Raw genomic sequence first — 13,530 nt, 5'->3', positions numbered from 1 at the left:
CTGGGCTTGGCTTGCTCATGACTGAAGGAGCTATGGTGTCACAAACTTAAACTGATGAATCATCCTCTAAAAACCGTTTAGACTGGAAACATTCCAATTCTTCATAAAGCATAAAAGTGATCCATTAAGGGAAGGAGTTTCTTGCGATTGGGCATTTTAGACTCTCTGTTATCTCAGACAAAGAGCACCAACAAACCTGGAGGCTGAATACCCACACATGTCAACTGCAGAAGCAACAAAAATGGGGGATGCATACAAGTTACGGATAGTTTACTGATGCCAACTGGGGTTTTTTTTAGCTTAATTAGATATGTATGGTATCTATGTTGTCACGAGGGCCTTTTAATTTAAAAAAATTAAGGCTTATTAAGTCAAAGTCAAAGTTATTTGTGATGACTATATTTGTTTTTGGCGAATTCAAAAAGGCACATCAATTCACATAGCCTGGAGGTTAAAAAAATAATACATTTTAAAATATTTATTTTAAAAGGAATGAATTCTTTAGAACTGAGGTAGGATCTAGAAGAAAAGGCCTGCATTAAACAGATACTCTTTGAGGGACACAGAAGAAACAAATCCATTATTCCAGGAAGCAAAAATATAATGCAAATGAGACACTAAAAAGAAAAAAACAAACCTGAAAAAGTCCTAAATGCAAAGGTATACTAAAATGTGAAATGACAAGTGTAATCTATGCATGGAGGCCAATGAGACCGCAATTTCATCTTGGGGGCTTTTTGGTGTGACAGAATCAGACCTTCCCTTTTGTATATTACAGCTGCATCACAGGTAGGAAAAAAACTTGAATTTTGCCTAATTTATATTCAACTTTTTCAAATAATCCTTTAATTCATAGACATAGTATTAACTATAAAATATGCTGATTGTACACATAATTAAAAGGTAAGGAAATCTAGGCTTCAAATAGAATTGATCAAGAGAGCTACTTGAAGAGGAACTTGCTTTAGTGAGAAGATCATATCTTTGTATGCATTTTCATTCTCAGAAGTTCAAAAAGGGAAAATCAGTCAAAGTCTAATATGAGGCAGAAAGGGTGAAACTGATTCTGTTAACCTTATAACTTCACTTCCATTGTTCATAGCTCTTCATTGTCAAAAACGCTCAACTACGTCAATGATCTCAGGACTTAAACACAGCTATTTCAGAGCAGAAATAATCATTAAAATGTCTCACCATATACTCTGAGGTCAATGTCCCTTTGTTTCTCCCCGGCAGCATTTATTGCCACACAGGTGTATCGCCCGGTATCACTGATCTGTGCACTGGTCAATGCTAGGATGCGGCCCCCAGACAGAACCTATCAAAGAACAGAACACTAAATAGCCAACATGGCTCCTGAGAAGGGTAGGCATAAACATACTTTTTCAATTATTTTCTGAGTTTAATCAATCAAACATTTGCCTCTAGAAGGATTTCTACCTGGATATTTTAAAGAGAGCAAGCATCATTCAATCTCCTCATTTTCTCCATGGAGGAGGACAGAAAATAGAACCAAAGCTGGCAATAATCACTGAAAACAACTCTCCACATACATGATCAAGTGAAGATTCAACTTTATCTGTGCTTACTACAGAAAGAGAGAAAGCCACCAGGGGAGAAAGATGAGAAGTGGGAATAAGAGGAGTTAATCCTCCTCCTAATTTTTCCTTGGGAAAACAATTAAGAAGTTAAAATAAACACTGTAATAGCAGTCAAATTAATTAGTCACACTCATAGCCCTTTTATTCCATTGACATAGCTGTACCTCAAAAATACTGACATTAACTCTGGATAGTCTATGATCCCAAATTCCGCAAGCAAAGGATTTTCAAGAAAAGCTCAAGAAACAGAAGGGTGCAATAACTATGCCTTCTTGAAGCCAAAACAAGATTAAAGTACACTTTAAATGGGATATATGTCTTTTTGTATCTCAAATTTTGAGTCAGTGCAACGTACTTAAATTTTGTTCTCAGACTCAAATTTCATTTCTCATGATGTCTTTTTCCATTTTTCTTGATATGATGTTTTAGTAGAAGTGACTACACTCTAGATGGTTCTCTGATTCATTATGATTTTCAGAAATTTAAATATAACGTCTACCAGGAAATTCTTGCTTCTGTCATTGATGAACATTTCTTTGTATAGTGTATCTCTTACAATCATACCAGACAGTGGGAACAGGGAAGCAGATGTACCTAAAACAACAGTCAAAATACAGAACTGTATATGAGACAAGGGAACTCTTAGACATACTGAGCTTTTAATGAACTGTCTAGAAATCCCAGTTGTGTGTCCATATTTATAGATGTGTATGTGTACATTTTTGGATAACATTTGTGAATCCTTGTTCTGCAAATTCCTTTTATGGTTCAGACTTCATGGACTGAATAGTGAGATGGTGGATTTGCCTTAAGAAATGACATGGAGTACCTGTATCCCATTAACGAAGCTAGCGACAGGGCTCCCATCTTTCAGCCAGGTCAGACTTGGGGCCGGGATGCCTCTGGCTTCACACTCTAACCTCACCAGGTTATTAACCACAACTGCCACCATGTCATTGCTGCCAAAAATTGACGGGGGCACTGAAAAGGAATAAAAAAGTAAACAAAAGTAAGGCATGCTAACATCACAGAATATTTCATGTCAGAATAATAACAACTATGTGCTCTGTCCATAGTAATGTGTTTTCCATTTTTATTTCTTGACTTCCAGGTGTGTGTGTGTATGCCTGTTTCCCTCCACTGTATCCACTCTAGTATGTTAACTATGAACTCCTCTTAAAAGCACTATTAGAGGAAAAAACTTGAAAACATTTCCTGAACCTGTGATTCTGATGGACAATACTGACCAACAGGGCTACTGTCATTAGCTGATAAGATAGTTGATGACTATTCTGAACAGTTCAACTAAAGCAAAAAAGTTCAGCAGCATGTGAAAACAGAGCATTTAATAGGAATCAAAAAGGTTAATACTTATCAGTTTTAGAACACTGCATCCTTAAATAAAGATGACAATAACACATTCTGTTAAATATCAACACTAGAATTTTATAGATGCACGTGATCGTCTTGAATGCTTCTTCACCCTGGATCAGTCTAGTAGGGGCACTAACCATGGACCTGCAGACTGTACAATAACTCGGTTGCTCCAGCTGAGTTGATGGCCACACATTTATATATGCCAGCATCTGTGATCTGCGCACTTTCAATATTGATGATCTGTCCTCTGTTCAGGAAAGTCACACTACTGGAATCTGATAGTGGACGATTATCTTTGTACCATGTAATAGCTGCAAGGAGAAGAGAAGAGAAGCCCATCTATTTAAATATTTCTTTAAAAAATTGTCCTTCAATAAAAAATAACTTAAAAAACTCAATATACACACTGAATTAGAGGTTAACTACAATAGTAACAACTGCTTTATTCTTATGCTTATCACTCTAGTTTAATCTGTTTAAATATTTAAGGTTGATTTTTAGGAGGAAGGAGGTAAACATCAAAAAAATATGAACAGTCAGGCCAATATAAGTGTCTTGAAGTGAATTTGTAAAAAAATGATATTCTTTACATTTTCTCTAATGTATCAATATTTGTCTGAGAGCAAACTTTTAATCAACTATATTTCTTCTCGTGTACAATATACGCCTCTCATCTACAAAAATTTTGTTTACACTTCTAATCAAAACCAAATACACTATTAGCCTCAAAAATTTTATATTATTATCAGTTCATATGAATAACTTACCAGTGATGAGAATCGATACAATAACAGTCTCATCAAATGAATGGTTCATGATCAACTTAGACTAGATTAAAAGTATATTTTCAGCATAAATGTATATAAAATGACATTGTGGGTTTTGTTGCCACAGTAAGGACAGTAAGGCAATTATTCACATATCTACATTATTTAAATGGGTAAATTATTTCATGGAGCTAAAAGCAATGAAAATTCAAAAATATCATCCACCAAATGATATCCTAATCAGTGTTTTACATTTGAAATGTATTCTATAATATTTTCTTCATTAGCAATTACTATAGTATCCTTATAAACAGATTTAGCAATTCACAGAAATCTTAATACGTTGGTAAGTTACAGAGTCCGAAAACAAGCATACCAGGCGTGGGAGTTCCAGCTGCCTTACACTCCAGCTGTACAGGGCTGTTCACCACCACGGTCTCATTCAGCATCTTCCCTGCATCCTCCAGGCTGGGTGGTTCTGCAAGAAGCCCAAAGAGGTAGCTAGCACACAGAAATAGGGTATTAAACTGAAATAGTTTCCTGACTGGGACTTGTCATTTCTTTCTTTTTCCCTTTCTTTCTTTCATGTATATACAATGATATATTTGGAATAAATCTAAGGTACACTATTGAGTGGGGCTTCCCTGGTGGCTCAGATGGTAGAGAATCTGACTGCAAGCCAGAGACCTGGGTTCAATCCCTGCGTTGGCAAGATCCCCTGGAGGAGGGCATGGCAACCCACTCCAGTATTCTTGCCTGGAGAATCCCCATGGGCAGAGGGATACTATTAAGCAGCATTGAAAACAGGATGTAAAAGATCTTAAAAGGTTTTTGGATCATCTATTAATCTATGCCCATAATTGAAAAGCCTTGGATACATACATTAGCAGAGTAGTAAAACAAAGTTAAGGGAGAATTTTTAATTTCAATAAATCTGATTAGTCTGATGATGAACTGCCTTTACCAAGAAGTAATCTAATGTATTTGAACTCTTCCAGTGAAGAACATCAGTATTTCTCAAAATATCTGACTTTACCTTGTCCTTAGTCGCTCAGTCGTGTCCAACTGTTTGCAACCCCATGGACTGTACCCCACCAGGCTCCTTGGTCCAAGGGGATTCTCCAGTAAAGAATACTGGAGTGGGTTGCCATGCCCTTCTCCAGGGGATCTTCCCAACCCAGGGATCAAACCCAGGTCTCGTGTGTTGCAGGCAGATTCTTTACTCTCTGAGCCACCAGGGAAGGCTGACTTTACCTGAGAACAGTACTATCTTAAATCATTTCAGAGAAATTAGAATCACTTATTTGTTTATTAGAAACTTTTTTGATAGAAAAGTTACAATGGTTAGTAAAATAAAACAGAAAACTACATTTTCAACTTTAAATAATCTCAGATAATGCTGCTTTAGTTTTAATGTTAGGCATCCCTGGTGGCTCAGAGGTAGAAAATCCGCCTGCAGTGCAGGAGACCATCTGCAGAGAAATCGGTTCAATCCCTGGGTTGGGATGATCCCCTGAAGAAACGGCAACCTACTTCAGTATTCTTGCCTGAGAAATCCCATAGATAGAGGAGCCTGGCAGGCTACAGTCCATGGGGTTGCAAGAGTTGGACATGATTTAGTGACTAGACCATGTATTTATAAAGTAGGGACTCAAAAAGTTTAGGAGGCATAGGGTAAAAGTAAAGACAACTTGGAATAGCAAAGCCCTACATCTATCTTAAGGAATGCAGGAGGGATGTGAGGAAAAACAAAATTGCAAGTAAACTGGAGGTTTTCTCTTATTTGGAAAAGGTGCTACGTATATGTTAACTTTGGGGTTTATATAAAAAACATTTTAAAGATTTGATAAATTTAACTTATCCAATGCACCAGAGCCCCTCACCTCCACCCCATATCCAATTAAATAATTGATCCATTAACCTAGCAAAAACAGAAAGGGGAAAGGAGGGAAGGGAATAAGAAAAATGATCAGAACTAAATAAGATGGTAGAAATAAAATCAAATATGTAAATCAAGAACATAAATGTGAATGAGTTAATTTTCTTGGTCAATACAGAAAGAGTTAAGACTATCTGAGGGTTAACATGTTGTTTTTTTTTTTTTAATTAAAAAGCACAAGCAAAACAACTGTAAAAATGTTGACAGTAAAGAGCTAGACAGAGATATACCAGAAAAATAAGGGAGATCAATTTCTGAAAAACTGGTATACAAGGCAAAAATAATGCTTTCTACTGACTAAACTGTTGCAATTCAGAAAGAATCCACTATAATGATAATGCTTTATGGATTGAATAAAAAAGCAAAATTATAAGTAAAAAAGGAGAGAAAATTTGAAAAATCTAAAAGTAGTATATTTCAGTATTTCTTAGAAATTAACTACATAGTGAAACACAAAATAAAGTTCTAGAGAATTTGAAAGCGAAAATTACCCAAACATATATATGTTTAAAGCTCAACATTCAGAAAATTAAAATCATAGCATCCAGTCCCATCACTCTATGGCAACTAGATGAGGAAGCAGTGCAAACAGTGTCAGACTTTATTTTTTGGGCTCCAAAATCACTGCAGATGGTGACTGCAGCCATGAAATTAAAAGACGCTTACTCCTTGGAAGGAAAGTTATGACCAACCTAGACAGCATATTAAAAAGCAGAGACATTACTTTGCCAACAAAGGTCTGTCTAGTCAAGGCTACAGTTTTTCCAGTGGTCATGTATGGATGTGAGAGTTGGACTATAAAGAAAGCTGAGTGCTGAAGAATTGATGCTTTTGAACTGTGGTGTTGGAGAAGATTCTTGAGAGTCCCTTGGACTGCAAGGAGATCCAACCAGTCCATCCTAAAGGAGATCAGTCCTGGGTGTTCATTGAAAGGATTGATGTTGAAGCTGAAACTCCAATATTTTGGCCACTTGATGCGAAGAGCTGACTCACTGGAAAAGACCGTGATGCTGGGAAAGATTGAGGGCAGGAGGAGAAGGGGACGACAGAGGATGAGATAGTTGGATGGCATTACCGACTCAATGGACATGGGTTTGGGTGGACTCCGGGAGTTGGTGATGGACTGGGAGACCTGGCGTGCTGTGGTTCACGGGGTCACAGAGAGTTGGACACGACTGAGTGACTGAACTGAACTAATATACGTTTATACACACACATGTTATTTGTGTATTTATTGTTAACAAAGAATACATATTATTTTCAAATGGCAACAGAATATTTTCAAAACAGATTATATATTAGGTCACAAAAACTCTCAATAAGGTATTTATACCACAATTTTAAAAATCATAGTAAGAAAATCACAGAACTCAGTAGTAAAATTACAAAGTTCTCTACATGGGGAAAAAGCTTATTAAAGAGGAAATCAAGACAAATGTATATGGGTAGAAAAAATTAATTAGAATGAGACTGATTAAAACTAAAATCTGTGGGCCATCATAAGCAGTACATTACACAAAGGCAATCTTAAAGTTCTAATTAATATGTTAAAAATGAAGAAATGCTAAAAATAAATGTTCTAAGCATTCAACTCAGATTCTAGAAAAAGACCAATAAAATAAACCCAAAGAAATCAGGAATAAAGAAATAATAGAAGTAGAAAACTATACCAAAGCAAACCAACAAGCAAAAGGAATAACAAACAAAGCTGATTTTTGACAAGTTTAAAATAACGCCTGTCCTCAAAAACAGATGACCTTATAGATCAGATTTTTAGTTTCTGGGAAGTTGTTCCTGAAGACAAAGTTTAGAGGCTACTTGGCTCTCAAACCTGTAGTTCATTTGTATTTATCTAATCAATGTAGTAAATCTTCCTGTTTGAAATGCTTAGATTGTTTCTGTTTTCTGCTGAATTCTGACTTATGATATGGCATTTAAGCAAAAGAAAAAAAAAAAAGACCTCTAAATAGGACTATCTGACTTTTACAACTGGAAAGGAAAAATAATTAGTCCATGGCACATTGCTCCAAAATAGTTATTTAAATATTAACTTGAAGCCTGCTGGACTAAAGTGACCATTGACAGCTTTGACAGGCTATGTAACTGCTGCAATAAAACAATATGGTGGGAATAAGAAATATAACAGCCATGAGGCAGTTTGGCTATTTTTCATTCCACCAGAGAACTTGAAGAGAAAAGATTAGATGTCAGCAAGAATGGCAGAATAAGGACTCGCAAAATCCACTCCACCATAAAAAAAAAAGAAAAAAGAACACTGGAAAATTATCAAAACCAACTTTCTTACTACTCGGGGAATTAACCAAATGCTTACAATAATTCAAGAAGTGTTTATTCAAGAAAAAGAGCTAAATCCAATTAAGAAGAGTGAGTTTTACAACATTTTATCTCACTCTCTTCCCATCACTCTTCCCTTACCTCAGCAGTAATCTTGAAAACAAACAGCTCTGCAGCCACAGTGAAAAAAAGCACAGTAAATATTGGAGGGCCACCTCATGCAAAGAGTTGACTCATTGGAAAAGACTTTGATGCTGGGAGGGATTGGGGGCAGGAGGAGAAGGGGACGACAGAGGATGAGATGGCTGGATGGCATCACCGACTCGATGGACATGAGTCTGAGTGAACTCCGGGAGTTGGTGATGGACAGGGAGGCCTGGCGTGCTGCGATTCATGGGGTCGCAAAGAGTTGGACATGACTGAGAGACTGAACTGAACTGAAGAGCTACCTAAAAGCCCCATTCCTAGAAAACTCACTATTTGACCTGTCTGGCCTTTCTCTGGAAATTTCCCCTCCTAGGACTTGTCTTTAACTATCCAGACCCAAAATTTGTTCAGTGAAATCCATCCCTTTCCCAGAGGCATTTTAAAGTCTATCGAAACAGACTTCACAGAGATTGTCCAGGAAAGTTACCATATTAGTTTCCTTTCCCTTCCATAACAAATTATTTCAAACCTGGTAGTTTAAACAACACGAGTGTATTATTTCACAGTTTTGTGGGTCAGAAATCAACATGGCTTCACTGGGTTAAAATCAAAGTTGAAGAAGGACTCATTTCCTTTCTGCTGGTTCAAAGGAAAACCTGTTTCCTTGCCTATTCAGAGGATAAAGCGTCTGCCTGCAATGTGGGGGACCTGGGTTCGATCTCTGGTTTAGGAAGATCCCCTGGAGAAGGAAATGGCAACCCATTTCAATAATCTTGCCTGGAGAATCCCATGGACAGAGGAGCCTGGCGGGCTACAGTCCATGGGGTTGCAGAGTCGGACAAGACTGAGCGATTTCACTTCACTTTCTTTCCAACTTTTAGAGAGGATACATATTCCTTGAGTTGTGGACACCTCCCTCCATCTACAAAGCTAGTAATAGGGAAGGTCATAAGACCTCCCATCTCATCATTCTGAATTCTGCCTTAATTTTCTACTTTTCATGACGTGTCTGGGTCCATCTAGATAATCCACAATAATCTCCCTACTTTAATGTCCATTGATTGACAACATTAAATTAAATTTTTAAAAAATACTAAAGGAAGTCCTTCAGGCTGCATAAAAAGAATGACTTTAATACATATACAGAGGTAAAGAGCGCTGGTAGAGGTAACTAATAGTAAAGCCAGTAAAACTGTATATTTTACAGATAACACTATTTGCTCCTTCCTGATTTAAAAGATGATAACATAAACCAATAATTATAAATATATATTGATAGGCACATGATGAATAAAGATGTAATTTATATGACTATAATAGCACAAAGGAGGGGAAAGGGAAAGGATCTATATAGGAGCAAAGTTTTTATAATACTGAAACTAAATTAGTATTAATCCAAAGTATTAATATTATTAATTAAGATGCTAATTGTAATCCTTAGGGCACCCACTAAAAACTCAAAAATATGGAAAAAGGAGGAATAAAATAAACAAAATGGTACACAAGAAAATATCTATTTCACACAAAAAGGGAGTAATGGAAGAACACAAAAACAACACATACATATAAATGGTAGACATAAATCCTAGCATCTCAGTAATTACAATAAATGCAAATGTATTAAACACTCTAAGCAAAAGGCAGAAGAGACCAGCAGAATGGATTTAAAAAGCAAAAAAAAAAAAAAAAAAAAATGACCTAACTATATGTTGTCTACAACTGATCCACTTTAGATTCAAAGACACAAATAGGTTGAAAGTAAAAGGATGGAAAAGATATCATGCAAACAGTAAACAAATAAAAATGGAGAGGCTATACCAATATTTTAAAAAAAAAACAGATTTTGAAAGAAAAATTATTAGCACAACCAAGTAAGATATTTTTAAATGACACGAAGTATCAATTTATCCCAAATACATGACAATAATAACCACATATTCACAAAACAGTTATTCAGTGGTATCTGACTCTTGGCAATCCCATGAACTGTAGCCCACCAGGTTCCTTTATCCTTGGAATTCTCAAAGAAAGAGTACTGGAGTGGGTAGCCATTCCTTCTCTAGGGGATCTTCCTGCCCCATGGATTGAACCCAGGTCTCCTGCAGAACAGGCAGATTTTTTTACCATTTGGGCCACCAGGGAAGCCCGTAAGTGAAAGTGTTAGGCACTCAGCCATGCCTGACTCTTTGTGATTCCATGGACTGTAGCCTGCCAGGCTCCTCTGTCCATGGAATTTTCCAGGCAAGAATCTGCCTGCAGTGCAGGAGACCAGGGTTCAATCCTGGGGTCAGGAAGATCCCCTGAAGAAGGGAATGAATGGCCACCCACTCCAGTATTATTGCCCGGAGAATACCATGGGCAGAGGAGCCTGGTGGGCTACAGTCCATGGGGTCGCAAGGAGTCAGAAACAACTGAGTAACTAATGTACACATTCACAAAACAATGGAGTCTCTAGATACATGGAAGAAAAGTTTTGCAGAATCTAAGGAAGAAAGATAATTCAACAATAATAGTCAGAGACATCAATATTCCACTTTCAATAATGGATATAACAATTAGACAAAAATCAACAATAGAAGACTTCAACAACACTATAAATCAAGAGATAGATACACATAGTATAGTCCACACAAGAAGAGCAAAATCAACATCCTTCTCAAGTGCACATGGAATATTTCTAAGAATAAACCATATATTAGGCTATAAGAGAAGTCTCAGGACATTTAAAAGGATTGAATCATACAAAGTATGTTTTTAAACCACAACAGAATGAAATTATGAATCAATCATAAGAGAAGAGTTGGGAAATTCACAAATATGTAGAAATGAAATAACACACTCCTAAATAACATGATTCTCAAAGAAGAAATCATATAAGATGTTACATAATTCCCTGAGATAAATTAAAATAAAAATACAACACACTAAAACTTACGGGATACACATAAAAGCAACACTTAAACGTGAAATTCATAGCTGTAAACAACTATATTAAAAACTCAAATCAGTAACCTAACAGTCCACCTAAAGAAATCAGAATAATAAAGAGTAAACTAAACCCAAAGCAGGCAGAATACAGGAAATAATAAAGAATAGAGCAAAAATAGACAATAGAAAGAAAGAGAAAACCAATGAAACTAAAATCTGGTTTTTTGAAAGATCAATAAAAGAGACAAAATTTTAGCCCAACTGACCAAGACAACACAAAAGAGGAGACCAAATTACTCCGATCAGGAAAGAAACAAGGGTCATTGCTACCAACTTTACAGAATTACAATTATACAGTAATATTATAAACAGTTTTGTGCCAACAATTAGGTCATAACCTAGATGTAATAGATAATTTCTTAGAAAGATACAAACTACTGACACAGACTCAAAAAGAAACTGAAAATCTGAATAGACACGTAAAAACAAATTGCATTAATAATAATTTAAAAAAAAATCCTTCACATACACACTCACAAAACTGGAGAATGGCTTTAATAGTGAATTCTGCCAAACATTCAAGGATTAAACTGAGTCCTTCACAAACTCTTTCAAAATAAAGCAGAGAATGAGTGAAACACTTCTTAAATCATTCTAGGAGGTCAGTGTAACATGATAACAGAACCAGACAGAGAGAGTCAATAAAAGGACACTATGATCAATATTTCTTATGAAAAGAGACATAAAAATCATCAAAAAAATACTAGTAAGGTGAATCCAGCAACACATAAAACATATTATGCACCATGACTAACAGGAATTTATTCCAGAAGGGCAGGTTTGGCTCAACATATGAAAATCAAGAACTGTATTCAATTCAGTATTATACTAAAGAGTTAACTCAAAATGTATTAAAGACTTAAATGTAAGACCTGAAACCACAAACTCCTAGAAGAAAACGTAAGAATAAAGTTCCCTGACAGTGTTCTTGGCAATGATTTCTTGGATATGACACCAAAAGCATGAACAATAAATGCATATATATATATATATATATATATATATATAATGTGGTTTGCAAATATTTTCTTCCATTTTGTAAGTTGCTTTTCATTTTTCTGATGGGTTCCTTTACTTTGCAGAAGCTTTTCAGTTTGATGTAATTCCACTTGTTTATTTCGCTTTTATTGTTTGTTCTTTTGGTGTCATATCCATATATATAATAAAGGGTGAATAATAAAAATATAGAAGAAACTTAGACAACTCAATAGCAAAAAAAAAAAAAAAAACCACCACCAACAAATAATACAAATATATAATGGGCAAAGGACCTGAATAGACAGTTTTTCAAAGAAGATATACAAATTGCCAACAGGTACATGAAAAGGAGCTCACCATCAGTACTCATCAGGGAAATGTAAATCAAAATCACAGTGAATTATCACCTCACACCCATTAGGATGGTTATAAAAAATACAAGCAATAACAAGTGTTAGTGAGAATGTGGAAAAAAAGAAATTCATACCCTCTCAGTAGGGATGTAAATGGTAATGACCACTAAAAAACAGCATGAACTTTCCTCAAAGACGTTAAAAATAGAACTACCATACGGTCCAGCAATTCCATATTTGGTTATATATCTGAAGCAACTAAAATCAGTATCTCAAAGATACCTATAACTTCCATGTTCACTGCAGCATTATTTATAAAAGCCAAGACACAGAAACAATCTAAGTGTCCATAGATGAATGGATAATAAAGATGCTGTCTTTCTCTCTCATTCCCTCTAATTTGTGTGTTTATTATATGCACTGTCATGCATTATTTATATATATAGAGAGAGACAGACAGACAGATGGAATACTTCTCAGTCACAAGAAAGCAGGAAATTCTGTCATTGAAACAACCTGAATGAAACTATAGGACCTTATGCTGAGTGAAATAAGCCAGACAGAGAAAGATAAATACTATATGATCTCAATTTTATGTGGAATTTAAAAAGAGTTGACTCATAGAACCTGAGAATAGAATGGTGGTACCAGGGGCTGGGGGTGGGGGAAATGGGGAGATACTGGTCAAAAGGTACAACCCTTCATTTACCAAGTTCTGGGAGTCTACATGTACACCATGGTGCCTATTGTACTACTAAATAATGTACTGGTAACACAGTAGATCTGAAATGTTCTCACTACACACACAAAAATAGTAACTGTGTAAAATGGTGGATATGTTAATTTGATTGTAATAATATTTCACAAAGTATAAATACATTGAATCATCCCATGGTACACTTAAAATGTAATGAATTTTATTCATCAATTATATCTCGATAAAGCTGGGAAAAAAAGAATAAAAGACAGAGTGGTACTGTCATAAGAATCACAATTAGGCAATGGAACAGAATTGATTTTAGAGAAATTTAACCCTTACATGTACAATCAAACGACTTCAGAAAGCATGCCAAGCCATTCAGTAG

The 13,530-nt window shown here is 35.7% G+C and overlaps 1 protein-coding gene across 1 annotated transcript in view; it reads right to left on the bottom strand.

The window, feature by feature from the left end:
- The window catches only part of HMCN1 (hemicentin 1), a 552,382-nt gene that overhangs the window by 194,818 nt on the left and 344,034 nt on the right, over nt 1–13,530 (bottom strand). Inside the window, exons 37-40 of the mRNA XM_004013873.6 lie at nt 4,122–4,223; nt 3,113–3,289; nt 2,431–2,582; nt 1,195–1,318 (exon numbers count right to left, since the gene is read on the bottom strand). Coding sequence (XP_004013922.3) covers nt 1,195–1,318; nt 2,431–2,582; nt 3,113–3,289; nt 4,122–4,223 — 555 coding nt within the window. The remainder of the gene's footprint in view (nt 1–1,194; nt 1,319–2,430; nt 2,583–3,112; nt 3,290–4,121; nt 4,224–13,530) is intronic.

The sequence above is a fragment of the Ovis aries genome, chromosome 12 (genome assembly GCF_016772045.2).
Source record: "Ovis aries strain OAR_USU_Benz2616 breed Rambouillet chromosome 12, ARS-UI_Ramb_v3.0, whole genome shotgun sequence".
Lineage (NCBI taxonomy): Eukaryota > Metazoa > Chordata > Mammalia > Artiodactyla > Bovidae > Ovis > Ovis aries.
Note: the sequence above shows the minus strand (reverse complement) of the source record. Positions and strands in the feature narration are given on the sequence as shown.